The sequence below is a fragment of the Porites lutea genome, chromosome 2, assembly GCF_958299795.1.
Source record: "Porites lutea chromosome 2, jaPorLute2.1, whole genome shotgun sequence".
Classification (NCBI taxonomy): Eukaryota; Metazoa; Cnidaria; class Anthozoa; order Scleractinia; family Poritidae; genus Porites; species Porites lutea.
In genome coordinates this window covers 46,452,310-46,470,308 of record NC_133202.1, presented here as the reverse complement: position 1 = coordinate 46,470,308, position 17,999 = coordinate 46,452,310, and the positions used below count along the sequence as shown (strand labels likewise).

The 17,999-nt window shown below is 38.1% G+C and overlaps 1 protein-coding gene and 1 long non-coding RNA gene across 2 annotated transcripts; both read left to right on the top strand.

The window, feature by feature from the left end:
* Positions 1-1,565: 1,565 nt before the first annotated feature.
* On the top strand, positions 1,566-10,545 carry LOC140928818 (alpha-2-macroglobulin receptor-associated protein-like). Its single transcript, XM_073378599.1, has 4 exons — positions 1,566-1,993; positions 5,892-6,232; positions 8,348-8,500; positions 9,144-10,545. The coding sequence occupies exons 1-4, from the start codon at positions 1,594-1,596 to the stop codon at positions 9,198-9,200; spliced, it is 951 nt and encodes a 316-aa protein (XP_073234700.1). The 5' UTR covers positions 1,566-1,593; the 3' UTR covers positions 9,201-10,545.
* A 3,992-nt stretch (positions 10,546-14,537) lies between these two features.
* LOC140927257 (uncharacterized) lies at positions 14,538-17,071 on the top strand. The gene is made up of 3 exons (XR_012164552.1): positions 14,538-14,711; positions 15,404-15,481; positions 16,902-17,071. It is a non-coding gene; the product is annotated as an uncharacterized lncRNA (long non-coding RNA).
* Positions 17,072-17,999: the final 928 nt, after the last annotated feature.

Genomic DNA, 17,999 nt, shown 5'->3' with positions numbered 1-17,999 from the left:
AACAAGAGTGTAAACTAAATAGGCAAATGACAAATTTATGTCTGAAAAATTTACAAATCATTGGAAACGGTGGTTGCCTACCCACATGACCCTGCGGTCTTGTCGCGACGCGCGTGACACGAGCCTCGCGCGCTACCTTAAAAGTGCGTGTCGGCAGTGATGCATGGGTCGGCATTATATTCTACCCACCAAAACCACATCGATCGAGAGGGACTGAGATTGAATTTTGAATAACTTAAAAGTCGTAACCGAAGATTCTCGGAAAATGTACGGATGATATGCACGAACAACCGAACATCAGAATACTAGATCGGACGTTCTAACCACTGAACCACCAGGGCTCTAGCGTTAGTGAAGTCGGAATTCTACTATACCAGCAGAGTGTATTACACTTCTGTCCTGGGTGCTGAAAGAAAGAGAAAGGCTCGAGAAAGGCTGCGTCCATTTCACAGTTGTGGGGGTGCAGAAAATATATCAGGGGGGTACAGTTTCATGCATAATGACTGAGATGTTAGTAAGATGTTGGAAACGAGCAAAGCGGCGAGAACGAATCGCGAAGCTCGCTGGTAAGTGCTCGTTCTTTCTCACCCGGAGAAAAATCAAGAACAACCTCTGGAACCAGGGTAGCTAGGTGTAAATTACAGCGAGTTTCAACGGATCGAAATCCACCAATCACAAATCACAAACCTTGACCTTTTGAACCCGTTAAAGTAAAGTTTTATTTTCTGAGAGGTCCGTTAAGATGATTGACGGCAGCGAAAAATGCAATCGTCAGTTGGCTTTTGAACTTCAGAATTGGCATGTTTGTGAAAAGCGCAGTAATGGATACACACCAAAGTTCCCAAAATCTTTGTCCACTTTGAAGCAGGAAAACTTGGTCGTCGATCTCGTTTCAAACTCTGCGATGAGTTCTCAGCAATTTTCCTATCGAACGCGGGTTCGTAACTTAAAATTCCCGCCATGATCTTCTTGTTTGTTTTCGGGGATAAAAGTAAAAAAATAAAAATTTTGTATGTGTAAACAATAACAACTTGTAAAAACCATGATTAAAATTTCCATTGTGTCAATAATTATTATGCTTTATCTTAAAAAGCCCGTCAGTACTTTGCAGAAGCGTAACTATGCGCCTAAAAAAATTAAAACCTTTGCCTCTTTGGAGATTTAACAATGGTTGTAGGTAAAGGCTCATATGTGCGGTCTGGACAGGTCGAGTGGTTTTGGTGGATGTAGACTTCAACATCCACCAAAACCACCAACAGTGTTCGTGGCTAGATGTGTATCACGTAGACCCATGAAATATCTGAAACATGTTTTAAAACTTCATGAACAATATTTGCCAAAATACAGTTATACTCACTATATTCATCCTTTGTTGGCGAGAACGCGATCTCCCAAATATAGTAAAGCTCAAAGCGAAAGAAAGGCGGATCCTCGAGAGGCGAATACATCAAAACATCGTAGGCATCTTTCATTGGTATAACATGTCACAAGGTGTCCAAAATTCAATCTCAGTCCCTCTCGATCGATGTGGTTTTGGTGGGTAGAATATAATGCCGACCTGATGCATGCCTGGCTTTTTTCGCAGTTTGCAAAATGGCGTCGTTTGCGGTATTGTCGTGGTTGTTTGTGATTTTTGTGGTTTTCCAGGGCTGTCTTGGTAAGCTTAACGGTGATGAAGAGAATCCATTTCGAATAAAGAAGCTCAGCATGATATGGAAAAAGGCTCAAAACAAAATGTCAGAACGAAAATTGAGTGAGTTTCGCCGATTCCTCGAGCTGCAAGACCGAGCAGAAATCAGGTGGAAAGAATTAAAAGCCAACGGTGGAGACGAAGATGGTGAAATGGAAGCGATGCTAAGGCGCAAATTTTCTCGTTTGCTGGAACGATTTGGCTTGGATCACTTAGTTGACGATGGGAACGAAATCAAGGACAACACGGCGGGACATGGCGATAAACGCTTGAACGAGTTGTGGGAGTCTGTCCAAAAGGAAGGTTTGTGTACACGACAGCTCCTCCTACTCCTGGTTTGATCTCGAATGAATTAATGAACTTTCTTCAAGTATCTAAGTAATACTATGAAGATATTTAAGGGTCTGCATAATAATAAAATTTTCTAAAATTGTGCTAAGATGATTTTTAAATTAGTATAGGTAATAGCATGATTTGTATTGATATTTGGTATAAATACCACGAGTGATATTTCAAAATTGTTAAACATAATTTCACGAGCCGTTAGGCGAGTGAAATTTGAGACAATTTTGAAATATCACAAATGGTATTTATGTCAAATATCACGTACAAATCATGCTATTATTTGTTTATACTACTACCCACAAACGGTTTGTAATTTTCACATGTAGGTATTTCAAATTAAGCTGAAATACCACTGCTCTAAGCCAATCAAATTGCAGAAATTTCTCATGTAGTAGTATAAATTTTTAAATAATAAATAGCTAATTTTACAGTTGTAGGTGGAAACGAGGCTGGGGGTTTGACACAACCCTTCCTTCTTTACTATGTAATATCATACGGTTCTTATCCTAACTAGCACTAATTTGTTTTCAGTATAATTGTAATAAGAACAGAAGGTAGCCTGAATAGCAGACTTGGAGTCGCTTACACCCTCAGTAACGTCTCAATCAAAACAAGGTTAACCTAGGCCTCTGCTTCACGTTAGCTCAAAGGCTTGGGTGAAAAGCCCACACTGTAAATCTGTCTATTGTTTCAAATCTAAAATATTATGCTACAGTGGTAGGGTTTCAGGGCTCGAAATAACGGCCGGTCAACGGACAATGTCCGGACTGATTGTGGATTTGACTGGTCAAACTTTCGTCTTGCCGGTCATGTTGACCGGTCAAAATTCAATCGTATTGAAAATGAAATAAATTTAAGGTTCCTGCTGTTCAGTTGCTTCAGTTGTTATTTATCGAGTCGCTGTGTATTGCGGAACTTTGCTATGTTTTCCTGGTGACATGCAACTAGAGCCGTTGTTTACAATTCGCGCATCGAAACAGACATCGGAATTCGCCCACTTCCGATCACAAAATTACCAAATATTTCCACTTTTATTAGTAATTTTCAAGTTGTACATTTGTCCCTGCATATAAATTAATTCCTTAAGCGGAATAAATATTATCAAAAGCAGTGTACTGCAAAGGGACCATAATTCATAGCAACGTTACAATAATTATTTCACTCTTCGTAAGTTTATTGATGTGTTAATCGGCCGCGTGCGTAATGTAAACATGAAAGGTTGTACTATGTGCTGTGTACAGCTAAATTGTTCTCTGAGATCGCATAAACCTAAACTTTACGGAGATATGAAAAGCAGTTACTCTAAGATAACGGCAGCTATGGAAAAATTATTATATTTTTGAGTAGACATATCTGATAAACGGGCTACAAATTCAACAGGAATTAAACAAGCGAACTGAATAAATTGTCTGTTGAACATTTTAAAGGTTCTGCTCAACTTACACAATTTTCCCTTGCTGAACATAAACTGTACCGAGCTGTATCTTGGTCCGCTATATAGAAGCGATGTCATCGTTCAAATTTTAAACTGTAAGATCCCTGAAAGAAGTCTCCTCAATGGAGCAGTATATAAAAGGTTTCAAAGGTTTCACGCCGGTGAAGATGTACGGCCTGTCACCTCTTGCAAGTTTTTACTTCGGTTTATGGGCCCCTAAAAGAGTAATTCATCATATACATTTGACCGGCCAGAAACGATACGTGACCGAGCAAAAATGAATTTGGCCGGTCATCGTGACCGGAGACTATCCGAAAATTATTTCGAGCCCTGGGTTTTATATCTTAAGTACTTAGCAGTTATTGGAAAAGGCTGAGTATGAGGCCTTAGCGGGTGGTTCTGAAACAGGAAGTCAGTGAATCGCATACATCCAGCTCCGGGTGGAGCCACAGAAAAGTGAAACAATAATGCCTGGTTCAATTTGACATGTAACCATGCTCCCCCCCCTGGGCATACCCCTAGGGATTTGCAACTTTTTTCTTTCTTGCTGGTCTATTGCCCACCCCCACGTATGCATCATAATTGTGTACATTCATTTGAAATTTTAAAACATACCTTGAAATACAGACTTCGATATTGATAGGTTATTAACATACGTAGTCTTGAGGTCTGCAACCATCGTGCAAACCGCGTGAGAAACAACACACATTGTACTTCACAAAATCAAAGAGAACATAGTTTTGATTTGCCCCACCCCTCTTCCCCCAGGACCGAACTGCTTCAAACAATTCCCCACTCCCAGGAGAGATGGTAACCAGTCAAATTGAACCATGCATAGGCATAGAATTATAACTATTACCAACAGTTATAAAAATGGCAGCTATTGCACTTGCACGTTATCCTGGGAACAGTAACAACTCTCAGTTTGTGACACTTTTGCATCCCCAAGGTGACAGTTTTCAACCTGCTTTAATTATATGCAAGTCTGCCCTCCAAGGAAAACTGAAGGGAGCCCAGTGCTCTGAACCTGTAAAATCTAGGGTTCCCAGAATAATTATGACTTATATGAAAAAACTAAGATTTTCTAGTCACCTGTTAGTGAAAATCTAGGACACAGCCGTGATACGCTTAGGTACTGAAACCTTTTTTTATGGTGGGTCTGCAAGTCCATGTAGAAAAAGGCAGAAATTAAACCCTGGAGTGGTTTCTAGGCTCGATTTCTGCCGTCTCCCGGGTCCGGTCTTTGATACTCCCCGATTAGAGACTGCTGGACGCGTGATCCGTTGACCTTGTCTGTGACGCAATTGGAAAATTGATAATTTACCCATCTCCGATGTCACTGGAAGTGAAACTGGTTTCCAGTTTTCTTGTTTATTTGGCTCAAAATTGCATCAAGCACTCCCGTACCCACCCAAATGACTTTCGAAATACTTTTTCGGTTCATTTCTGTACACTGTGACATGCAGTTAACTTTCTTTGATCTTCGAATGGATGGAAAAAAAGGCCAAAACAACGATGCTCTGAAAAAATTAAGTGGAAAAGTTTGTGATTTACCAGATGGAATTTCCAGCGTATTGAATGTTCCTCTGTCAAATATAAACTTGGGCGGTTACATCTGTAACAAAAGCAGTTTTCGAGACCTAAAGCACCTTGAAAAGATCCTTGAAGATGCAAAATCTCTCCAACAACAGTCATTGAAAGAAGAGTTCACAACAAACAACAGAACAAAACGTTGTGTTCCTTCAGACTCTAGAATTTCGCCTAGTCTCTGCGCCGTCAAAATCGCTACACCATACGATGAATCAAGGAATTACTTTTTGTTTTGATGTGATAATTTCTGTGGCAATCTCTGCCAGATGAAAATCTGCAGGCGGTAGCGTGATTGGTTTAAATCAACAAAGGAAATTGCACGCCTCCAACCGCTCTTTCGGGGGGGATGACTGCAGGCTCATTTTCCCGAACAGTGGCTGGTAATCGAGCCTAAGTGCTTTCTGTAGCACTTCCCAACTGAAGTTCTTTAAGACTGGGTACTGCTATCCACAATTCACTGGATTTGTTTTGTAATATTCTGGATGGTTAAATATATGTTGCAGTTAATTTTTTATTTCAGTTAATTTTTATATTTTTTCTTTGTTTCAAATTCATTAGCATTCATTATCATACCCAAAAACAATGGAAAAATCAAAATTAACTGAGATAAAAGAATAACTACAACATATACATGCATTTGATCATATACATATGTATACATATAAGAACTTGTGCATTATAAGTAATAAAATTATGATTATTATTATATTTTTTGCAGTTTAAGTTATTAATTATGTTATTAATAATTATGTGATTCTGTTTATGATAAACATAGTACATTTTCTTACTCTATTTGTAGTTATTAACTTAACTTATAATTTTTGTTTTTAGGAAAATTCAGTGCTGATGAGCTTGATGATCTTGAAACTGAATTTAACCACCACAGAGAGAAGCTGAAAGAATACAAACATCTTTTAAACATTTTAGAGGACCAGGGCAGTCTCTCTGAAAACTCTGTTTACTCTCAGGGGATAATGAAAGACGATGATGTTGAAAACTTACATGTCAAACTTCAAGACACTCATGAAACACTGACTAAAAACTTTGCCAGGTTGAAGGAGAAAGTGACAGGGGAGAAAGAGGAGAAGTTGTTCCGAGATCCTCGTGTAAATGAACTATGGGAAAGAGCTAAGGATGGCGGGATTAGTGAAGATGAACTGGAATCTTTTAAGGTAAAGTGATTCTTCATTGAAATTGGATAATTGGATATCATTGTGGTCTTATACATGTTCAATTACTGTAGTATGAATAAAGCTTCATACTATTCTGAATCTACATGTACTGAATTCCTTGTTCTGAGTATGACTAAGACCACACTGCTGGTTTTATGCATTACAGATTTAAAAAAAAGATGTCATGGGCTTGGCACGGGGCAAACTGACCGTTTGTGAACGTGACTTTTGTCTTGCTGCTTAACATCTCAAAGAACTTTTAAAAAAGAACTTACAATCGTGCCCTTTTCCTGATTACTCTTCTCGAAGGTAAAACATACTTCACCATCTAAATATTTCCACTTTATCGCAAAATCGCCCCATAATGCAGTGCAAAAAGAACTGTGCTCCATAAAAGACCATCTCTGAAATGTCTGAGTGTTGCGGAGAAAAGGCTTAGAGGTCAGTTAAGTCTAAAATTGTTCTTGTCTGGGCTGAAAATACAAAAATACCTTTTAAAATGTAACAATAATTACGTCAATAAGATTATGAACTATTAAAAGGGGCTGTGTCACGGCAGTCCAGTTCATTTTGTTTAATTTTGCCAATTACTTGCCCTCAATTGCTATGGAACTTAAAGTACATGTAAGCAAAGAAATTAGATGTAAATGAGAAAATCAGAGACTCAAGACAAACAAATATGTCTCCTGAGCAATTTTTTTTTGAGGTTGCATGCAGCAGAGATACACTTTGAAAAACTGTTAGGCTGGACAGTTTTCAAAACGCTAATTTCAATCCGTTTCAATCTTCTTCAGTTTTGCCCATCCATGGCATCTGTTGTATCTGTTGTGTTATTTTAACCTTCCTTTAATGTTTTAAGCGGTTATTTTTATGTTTCTCTTAGTTAATTAACGGGCATTTTGTAATTACCTAATTTGGCTGAATTTCGTCACACAGCTCCTTTAAAAGAGAACCAATTTGTGTGGCTGATATTGGTATCAAATCATGATGAAATTAGGGTTGTCAATTTTTTGCCCGGGTGTCAAACCCAGTTGCCCTGCGACCATGCACTTTTTGGGCCGGATGGTTAATAATTTTCCATTGCCTTTTAAGATGAATCCACCAAGACATTGAGTAATTTTGATTTTCAGTGGACAAAAATCTTGTACCAGAATAATTTAAAGCATATTGCATTCTTTCTTACATTTTTCAAGGGCTAAAGTTGTAATAAATCATCTGTAGTAACACCAAAAAAAAATTTCTTGTGGGAGCCCGAGAAAATGAATGTCAAATTTCACAAAGTTACATCTTATACGTGAAATTTTCAGAATTTTACCTGTGTAATCACAATTCTTGTGAAATTTTGATGGTTTATTACATGATGATTTATTACTGTAAGAGCAAAGCTCTTATGCTGGATTTAGTGGCATTGCTGCCTGTAACCTGTATGTTTTAGACTACAGTGTTCTTATTTCATGTACAGTATTGTGTGGTTCCAGAAAATATCCATACGCCCACCATGGAAGACTCTTTGATTTGCACCCCCCCCACCCCCCAGGATTTTCTATTCCAGGGGGTCTTTGATGACCCCCCCTTCCCCAGGAATTTCCAGAATTTTTAAACAGGTTTTCGCTTACCATCCTTTGGAAATTCAGAGTGGTTTTGGTACTTAGAAACAATGAAACAGAATACCAACTCAGTTACGAAAATACGGTAGAATTTTATTACAACAGTGTAGTGTAAATGTTTGTCAAGCTTATTATTCAGCCAAACTTTTTGGAAATTAGCACAACGGAACCTATGGAGTAGTAATTATTATTATACATGTATGTTTACTAGCAGATAACTGACTAATTTCTAGTTTACACACACAGTGCATTATTTCCAAGAGTAATGTCAAACTTTGTTCCATGCAACAGTATGAATGTCATTATTTTGTCCAATACAATGTATATAATATGGGTTCACTTGACATCTCAATGTTGAATAATCAAGGTCTTGGTAAGTACATGTATTATCAGCCTCGGACATTTACCCTTAATTACCACCACCCTGATTATTCCAGATGTCACAAAAACTTTGTCCAATAATTATTTATTGTAGTGCTTAGAAATCTGAATTTTATTATCTACTCAGAATGAACTGCATCACTTTGATCACAAGATACTGAAACACAAGCATTTTGAAGAGGAAGCCAGGGATTCTAAACGTCTTTTGAAGGATGGACATCAGCATCTTCAAGACAAACATGACTCACTAGTAAAAAAGGCCAAGGAGCATGGCCGATGGGTAAGGACTTTTCTTATGGCTAATTAATTATTTTATTGCTCTTGAACAGGGTGCAGGTACATGTAGCCTCTTAGCAAAAATTATAGTGAGTTTTAGTAACAACTATGGTAATAACAAGGAAAACGGCAAAAAAGCAACAGGTTTAGTTTGGCCAAACAACTCTGCATATGCATCATGCCTTTTGTAATTTCTTTGTTGTTGTTGCAATGCTTCAATGTGAAACTTCCTAATTTCACATTTTGTGGAGGGTGTGAACAAAAGAAAACTTAATTTTTTAATTTCTGAACTAAGATAAAGTCCTTTAGAATTTAAATTCAGAAAAATTTGCCAACATTTGATAACTAAAGGAGATAGAATAAGAGCAAAAGAGTTTGAAGAAGCATGAATTCACTTTTTTGTGACATTTTTGCTGCCATTGCCATTGTATATGTTAATGCTGAAACTCCATAATATTTATACTCCAAGGAGGTAAGGTAGTATTTCTTGATGTTGTTTGGTGGAGGCTCAAAACATTTAGCTCATCACTACTTTCTCCAATCAGCTTCTAAGAACATTCTTGAAATTAATCCTTTACATGTATGTTTATCATTTTCCAATTTGATTGCATTAAATTTTACTAACTTGGTTTCCTTTTTGTATTCAGGTAAAGAAAATGCATTCAACCTTAATGGACAAAGTAACCACCAAGACTGAGCTGTAGTTTGTAAAAATGTATTGTTCATAATGCAGTTATTGCACACTTGCAGAGTAGCAAAGTGAATATTACAGTGATATGACTAGTATGCAGTTGAAGAAGGCAGTTATTTTCTTCAATGCACATGTAGCAGTTAAGCCTACACTGTACTTAAAAAGTGCCATTGACCCTAAAAATTTCTTGTAATTTTACCTGTACATGTATGAGCTACATGTACATTTGTATTGTTTTTATTTCATTTTATGTGGCTGGTCCCACAAGCCAGCAAGATGAAGCGAATCCTCTGTTTTAATTGGATACCCAAGCAGGCATGATAAGTCCATCTTGTTCACTTAGGATTTCTTACTTTGGTCCCACAAGTAAAAGTTCTCTTTTTTGCAATATGATAAATCGACTATTGACCAGGCCCCCAATTGCTCAAAAGGTGGATAACACTATCCGCTGGATAACGCAATTAGTTTTCGTAATCCTTATCCACTCGATAGCGATTAATCCGGTGGATAGCTCTATTCAACATGGCTGGATACTGGCCTAGTATCAAAAACAAGGCACAGAAAAGAGATGTCACCTTTTATAGGCCTTTGTCTCTTCCTGGTTCTCTTTTACAAAATAGAGTTTTAATAGTGCAGCTAGTGAAGTACTCTTCTAGTGCTTGGTGGATATAAATGATTGTAAGCCAAGTTGGCACTATGTGCGTCGTGGCTGTTTATCATCTTAGATCCAATACACGCTCATGGGATCAAGAAGATAGTCAATTCAATGTTTGTGAGATGTATTGAGTACAAGAATGCCTTAAAAACCAGTCCCCAGTTGTTCAAACATTGGATTACGGTATCTGCCAGATAAATCACTATCCAGCAGATAAGTATTAGGGAAACCAATTGCGTTATCCCGTGGATAGACGTATATCGAGTGGATAGTGTTATCCAACAGTTGAACAACCAGGGCCGGTGGAATATACTGTAGATAGACTGCTTGCATTCCATCGTTTCTCTTAAATCCGTCAAGCTTTTGGCTTCATCACAGGGGGTGGAGGGGACAAAATAATAATTATTGTATTTTCTAAAGTGGGGAGTTGATATGGTTATGCACATCATCAGTTCCCTTAATAAAACTTCATTGACCAACAGTCATTGGCCTCTAGTCACATGGCCACAGGCACAGAATTAGATGTAGTGTCTTATTGAAACGTTAAGCAGTTTTCTTTTACACCAGCAGTAGATCATTGTTAAGGGTGTACATCTAAGAGATGTATTTAAAATAGCTATTTATATGTTACATTTTGTACTGTATGCATTTTTTTAAATCAATGATAGGTAGCTTTTTAAGAATTATAATTGCTCTTTCTACATTGTTGTGTGCAGTTGTGATTATTTGTTTAATGTACGGCATATTATTCTATCATCTTGTGGGTTTTGCCGATTATACAATATTTTAAACAGCTGAATCCTCTTTGCAGTTACCAAGCCATAAGCACGGTTTATTTCATCCAATGTATTGCAAGAATTTTTCTTTATTTTCTCTATGGATATTTTTTATGCACAACTGGAAAACGATTAGAGACCTTAAGGACGACTGACTATGAGCATAACATTTGAGTTAAAAATTTAACCTTAAAGCTTCTTTTTACGTTTTTTCATTAAGCACCCTCCTGATGACAAAATGACAACAATTCTTACATGAAATAACTTGTTTCCCCACCTCGACCGTGGGGCACCCAGGAACTCGACATTCTCGCTAAATCCTTTGAATAATATGCGGATTATACGTTTCTGGGAAACTGCCCAGCTACCCCTCCCCCAAGCCAACATTTTGCCCTAAGTGAGAAGGAAGTGTTGGCTTAGGGGAGGGGTAGTCGAGCGGTTACCCAGAAACGTATAATGATCGAATACGGATCTTACTAAATTAGACTACGATTAGTCCCCCATTTGTCCTCAGGGACAGTAGAGCAAGCGAAACGCGAGCGCGCGTGATAATCACCCCACGCGAGGAAAGGCGATACGCGACGGGGAGAGAGAAAAATGAGCCGCGTCACGCCTTTCTCGCGTGGGGTGATTTTCACGCGCGCTCGCGTTTCGCTCGCTCTATCTACTATCCTGAGGAAAAATGGTGGACTACTGGTAGTGAAATACTACATGTACGAAGGCTATCCGCAGGGTCTGGTTCTCGGGTGCGCACGAGGAATATGGCCCAAGCTCGAGATGAGATCATCGGCACTACTGCGTAACGTTCCGAAAATGTAAGGATTTTTATGGGAGAAAACACAGCTGTTTCTGTAGCCTACGAATGTGAAAGGATTTAACCACATTTGTGTATGTCTTGTTTCCTGCATGGTTTGCAAGCTTATTTATGGCCATATGATCGATTATGGGTTTTATTGAAACCCGGGTATTGAAACTGGCGACTCTTTTGGCGACTAAGACGTGAAAATGCCTTAATTTCGGGTGTCATTCTTTCAATTTTTTCAGTAGCAGGGTTACATGTAGACACCATTGGTGACTTCTCTTCCGAGCAGCTGCTACATGACCGTTTCTCCTCGCTTTTCGCCACTGAGGACGTTTCGCGAGGAATAACCTCCGCGCAAAGCGTCTCCAACGGCGAAGAGCGGGGAGAGAAGGCTGTTTTCGCAGGCTAGGATATGGTCCCTAGGAATTCAGCTCCAGGAGGGTTCGCCTACACTGTACATTTGACAAAGTAAATGGGTAGGAATAATTGCGATAAGGACTCAAAGAGAGCAAATTTACTTTTTAAGCGACGTTATCGTTGCCGTTGGATCTTACCAAACTCTGATAATTGCGCATGACCATCCACGCGACCATCCACGCACATACACAGTGTACCAGGGTGCGCGCCATTCTACGCGCAGTAACGCAAGAAATTAAAATGAAAAGAAAATGTGTTTGTTTGTTTTTTTCGATGCGGTGACATAACACCACAACATTTCGATGTGTGGCGGTTATCTTTGGATTTTTTCCAAAGAGGATTAAGCCTATGATTTCTTGACAACCTTTATTATTATTTTTTTTTTTTTCGTTTTCTTGTTTTTGCTCAAAACAGGCCACAAAATAATGATGACGATGTTTTGGAGTGGTGAAAAGGCCAGAAAAAAATCACTGTTTATAATCTTGGGATATTTCATCCAAGGGTTTAGGGCTGAGCCAAGCCACCGTTTTGATGAAAAGCAAAGTAATGGCAACTTCTTTGACAAATTTGTCTATGCCAAGTTTCTGAGCAAGAGGAAGGTGAATGAAGTAATGATGCCATCCCACCTGGAAACCAAAAGCTAAAAATTGCCAAAAATACAGAATAACTATTTTAAATAGTAACAAGAAGAAAAACCAAAATTTCCTGGATCCAAATCAAATAAACTTTATTTTACTGAGAATTCTTTTAAAATGATACGAAATTTCAGAAAAAAAAGACGTGGCCATGCTGTCCTCTCGGTCAACCCCTAAATCCCTTAATCTTTATCAAAACTTGATATGGGATCGAAGAAAGTACATACCGTCTGTCTTCCACTAAAACTACAATTAGACTTTCCATTAGACTACTTCTTCTCGTTTCTAAGCTAAAGAGTCAAAATTAATAGTCAACTCAGCGCAACGCGCCTAGAGCTCATGAACGTCTGTTGACTCATAGAAAATGTGAACTTGTCGTCTAAGTAGTAACTAGACAAGGACAAATTGTCGTTTTATTTTGTTAAATGGACTGACATTCAAAACAAAACTTCTAAGCGCGAATGCTCATCTGTCGTTGTCCAGCTGCAGAACGCAAAGACACAAGGGTTTATAACCTTCCATGCGAATTCATGCCCGTGGAGTAATCTCTATAACACGGAGGCGCTCCGTCCGAAAGGCGTACCCGTGATTTCAGGAGTTGAAAGGTATATTAGATCCGTTCAAGCATAAAACGTTAATTACTGCAAGAAACTTCACAGGATAATAAATCATATATTGAAGCTCAAAAACAAAGATCTCTTCAGCAGCCGATATACTACTCCCTAGGCCACAAGGCCTATGTGTTTAGGGTTACGTGGTACGAGCGAGTTTTTTCGACTCCGATACATCACTGAGAAGGCCTGGTAAAGCGACGTACAGAGACGAGGCAACTGCTGTTGTCTGAATAGAGCGTCTAGTCTTGATTGGTGCACAAAATATGACTAGCTTTCACCTCGAACAAACAATAAATAAACGAATACATCTTAGGAAAACAGAAACTTAAGGGAAAAAAAGTGCCGGGCGCCCCGCTCGTTGTCTCCGATTGGAGATCTTCAGAAAGAGGTTTTTATCATTACACTACGATCCGCCCTCACACTTTATCTATATGCAAGTTCATGACGTATTCCGTAACTACGCAAGCATGCGGGCATTTGACGGTAGCAGGAGTCTTGTGCAGTGGAAAATAGCTCCCAGCTCACTGTTATATTTTTCGATGGAAGTGAAAAAAATTGTTGTTCCATCTCTTACGAAAAATGGGGTAACGCGGACAATTTATTGGTGACATAAAACATGGCTCACAATTATTTCGTCCCTTGTTTCGGTTCTTATCTGTTAGTCACTTCTAGTGATATGTGCGCAGTATACACGAGTGAGAATCCTTGTTTCATAAAAGAAATATTATAAGCCGTCAACCGCAGAACTTAAACTCGCTGGAATCACCCTGAAACGGCCAAAAATGCTAAGAAAACACAATATTTTTAGACAAGGAGACAAGGTAAGGAATTCTGATGTATTTTTATTACTATTTTTGACCCTTCATAACGATCGCTTAAATCTCAGTACAAACCCTCATAATATTTCTGTTATGCAACAACGATTCTCTTTCGTGAGCTCGAGGTACCTGTGGTCATTGCTATATGCGATTTTGGTTAGATTCCTACTGTTGTGTGATATGCAAAGTCGCGCGCGTGTATCAGGATTTGAGTACGGGCCATGATTAGCCTAAAAAACAGCCATTGTGGATTTTCTACTCAGGATGAAAGTAAATTCAAAACGCACTTGCAGTAATTTGTTGTGTTTGTTGGGTCAAGAACAAGGATCTCGGCGCTGCTTCGCATTTTAAGGTATACGTCTAAATTACGTCATTTCTCGCGCGTCTCGCGCGTCTCCAGTACTGGTAAGTCTGTGCTCCCCACTTAGCCTGTGGGAAAGCCAGTGGAGGAGGCAGAAGAAAATGCATTATGGCTAATTATAATTACAGTTTTACAATTTTTGTTTGTTTCTGTTTTGGATTGTCGAGCTTTTTGTGTCTTTCCCTTTTGGGTGATGTATTAATTCCGTTTCGGGAATTGTGTTCCTGTTTTCTGGTTGTGGATTTGTCTTGTTTTCGCTATTAGATTACCGTTTTGGCTCGTGTGTTTCGGTTTTGGGTTTGAGGCTTTCTGTTTTTCTGTTTTGTTTCTATCGGCCACAGTATAAATTAAATCGTTATTCAGTGGCATCTAAACTGCAAACCACTGAAGACAACTTTACTAGACAGAGAATTTCCCTAGGAGATTTTACTGAAATCGTTTAACAGGTAGGAAAGATGCTCGTTTAATTTGAATTTTCCGAACCTGAGAAGATATTTTTTTTACAAAGTTTTTTTGGTCACGTTCCGCTGTACGTAGTTTCCTTAGTTTCCTATCTTCTCCGGCTTTTTATCCCCAGAAATAACTTTTAATTTAGCCTAGGTTGCGACAGCGAAACTAAGTATGTTTGTTCGATAATTTGTAGGGTGTCCCGGACTCGGCGTTTAGCTCTGACAGACGTTTCAAGTTAAACTTTTAAAGTTTGTTTAAATTATCTTTCCTTGTTACTTCTTACACTGTAGGTGTTGGAGTTTTTAATGTTTTGTGTTTATAAGTGATGATTTCATTGGATATCTTCAAAACATTTTTTTTATTGATACATAAAATTGTCCCTCTTTCAGGAAGAGATAAATTACATATTCCAATCAACGGTACAACCATTTATCCAATTGCAAGGTTCCTGACCTTACTGCTGTTTTCTTTGGTCTCCTTTCATCAAGAATTGGTAAGTTTTTGAAAAACAAAAATTTATTTGATTGATTAACATCGCATTTCGCCTTCCAGTAAGGGGCGTTCCCACCACATCTATGTAGATTCTGGCCATGGCCGAGTGCGTATATAAATTTGGAGGCCGGGCAGCCAATCTCTGTTGATTATCTGAAGACACTTTAACTAATTTGAATTGTATACCTCATTTCAGGGAGAGCTGAATTATTTCAAGCGGATCATTGCGTCCAAGGTTCGAGACGTACGAGCTGTTCCCCTTCATCTGTGACTGGTACGTTTTGAATAAACATACCTTTAGCCTTGTACAGTATCAATGCATGGTTACACTGTAGGTCCCTTCAGCATAGAGGCAACTGAGGCAGTTGCCATGGATATAATTTTGAAGTTTCTCGTTTATCTTGCAAAAAATATTTTCCTTAGAAGATATATTCTGAAGAAAACAAATTTAGATTTTTTTTTTATATTTCCTCCGAAAGGATATTGGTCCGGCTGAGGACTATATGTATGGTCTAAGTACTCATATTCATACAGAATTTAGAAAGCATTTTATATATAGATTATCCATGTCATATGTCATACCAAAAGTGGTATAGATAATACGTAGCGAAACTTAGGGATGATCGATTACTATTGTTTATAAAGTTAAGTTTGTCTCTAACAAGATAATACACATTTAAGTTACCTGTCATCTGAGTGTGATTCTGAAACTCGTTTCAGATAGAACGGAGAGCAGGAGCCAGAATCTTAAGCTGATCTTTGAGAGCTTTGTTGTGTCTGTTTTGTACAAATTGGCGTTAGTTTATATTTCATTTCATAGCAGTTATTTTAATTTGTTTGTTTTGTAATGTCACTTTTTAAGACTACAGCCCTTCCTGTGTATTTGTAAACGACGGTTAGCTCGCTGAAGGTCATTATGTACCCTGATTATCAAACGGTATGAGCTTGCTTGCTCTTCCTCCACCCCCTCCCCCCTTCCCCCTCCCTCACTTCCCCCGAATCGTTTATATTTAATCTGGAATGTTTATCAATGTATGTGCTTCAGGTTACCTGTACAACATAATTCTAGCCATTTATAAATATTTCTGAGAACATGTCTCCAATCATCAGACAATGTGTTAACAGCAAACTGCTAAGCATTATCTGTAGAAATTGAAAACAGGCTACCAGAAAATCGAATTCAAAGATCACCTTCACCAGAGAGTTTTCTTTTCATTAATTCTATTTGGGCCCATTTCTATACCAGCGCCAAAACTCAAATTGAGAAGAAGTTTTATGCTTTTTAGTTTTACTCTTGGTTCAACGTACAGTCATTAGGTACTTAAATTAAGCTCTGGATGTGACTTGGTAGGCGGACACATCGTATCTTGTAACCTGTTTTTATAAGATAGCACATTAAAGCCATGTCCAGGCGATCAATCCGTCATTAGGTCTATAAACGCAAATGCGTGTTTACAGCTACTCATATGCAAACAATATTTATCATTTATCCGTTGACTGTTTAATTGACAATTTAACTGTAATCACGCTTGGAAGAACAAACCTGGACTAATTTCATTTTACAACCCGAGTACCAGTCTCCTCTCAGTCCGCTAGTCGCCCTTAGGAAGAACTGACACTTAAACTGTTCATTTAGAAGCAAAAATTATCCATTCAAGTTTTTTGCTGAACAATTCATCTTTTGTTATCTTCAGATTGATTCGCCGAAGCGAAGAAAAGGGAGAAGAAAAAGGGGACTTTGCCAACAAACGATTGTAAGTTCCTGACTTTTTAAAAAATATTTTATCTAAAAGTTGCGTTGGAGCTGTTTCTGTTAAAACGGTCACCACATTCTCTTAAAGTGATCTTCTCTCTGTTAAAGAAACTGACGATGACGATATGTTGAAACTGATCCTGAAGTATAATTAAAAACAGTTTTTCTCAAAATGTGTAGAAATGGAAAGCAATATAATGATAGAACATTTCGTATACGCAAAAAAATTGCAATCAATTAATTTGAAATTTCAACACTAGTGACTGCCACTAATGGTTTATCAGGAAAACTTTGCACAGTAGTGTATATACTAGGATAAGAAACATAAGATATTTTTCATGTCCCTGTTACATTTAAAACATGAAATATATTTTTACAGTAATGCATTATAGGCTAGAAGTATGTCTACGCACTTTAGTTATTAGCGGAGCTCCAAGCGCGAGCGAAGCCACATACCTAACAAAATTTGGTAATCTATCCACCCGAGAAATTTGGGTAATCATGAGACCGTACGCCAGTCCGTCCGCACCGCAACAAAACCAATGTATAATGTCAAACTTTCTACCTAGTGTGGGAACCTGTAACCTGTGTTTCACTTGATAATAGACATAAATAATATATAGATTTAGCCAGGGCTAAAAGCGAAGTCCCTTTTAATAAATTTATTATTTAAATCAAACAATAAACTTGTAATCCACAAACCAGTTTAAGGCAGATCCATATGACTTTTGAGATAAAAGCTAAGTGATTTTAGAGAAAAAATAATTTGCAAACAGTCCAAAAGTAAAGCAAATCTTACATTGAGTTGGTAGTCTTATTTGTACACCCAAAAAATGGCAATCATGCACCTTTGATCACAGTAGATTAGGTTTGGAAAACAAATTCTTCCCAAACAAAATAACCTAGTCACCCACCTACACCACCTTTATTTTATAGGGTTAATTGGACAGCTCCGAAATATAATTTTAAAGGCCAGTTATAAGACACGATAGGCACTAAAATCAGCCCGGATTTTTTGTGTTCGACAAGTTTACTTTCC

Bases quoted from the DNA above. Each gene is read 5' to 3' on its own strand.
- LOC140928818 (XM_073378599.1), top strand. From the start codon at position 1,594: ATGGCGTCGTTTGCGGTATTGTCGTGGTTGTTTGTGATTTTTGTGGTT. The intron at 1,994-5,891 runs GTTTGTGTACAC...TTTTGTTTTTAG, and splicing joins GGAGTCTGTCCAAAAGGAAG to GAAAATTCAGTGCTGATGAG. The intron at 6,233-8,347 runs GTAAAGTGATTC...TTATCTACTCAG, and splicing joins ATGAACTGGAATCTTTTAAG to AATGAACTGCATCACTTTGA.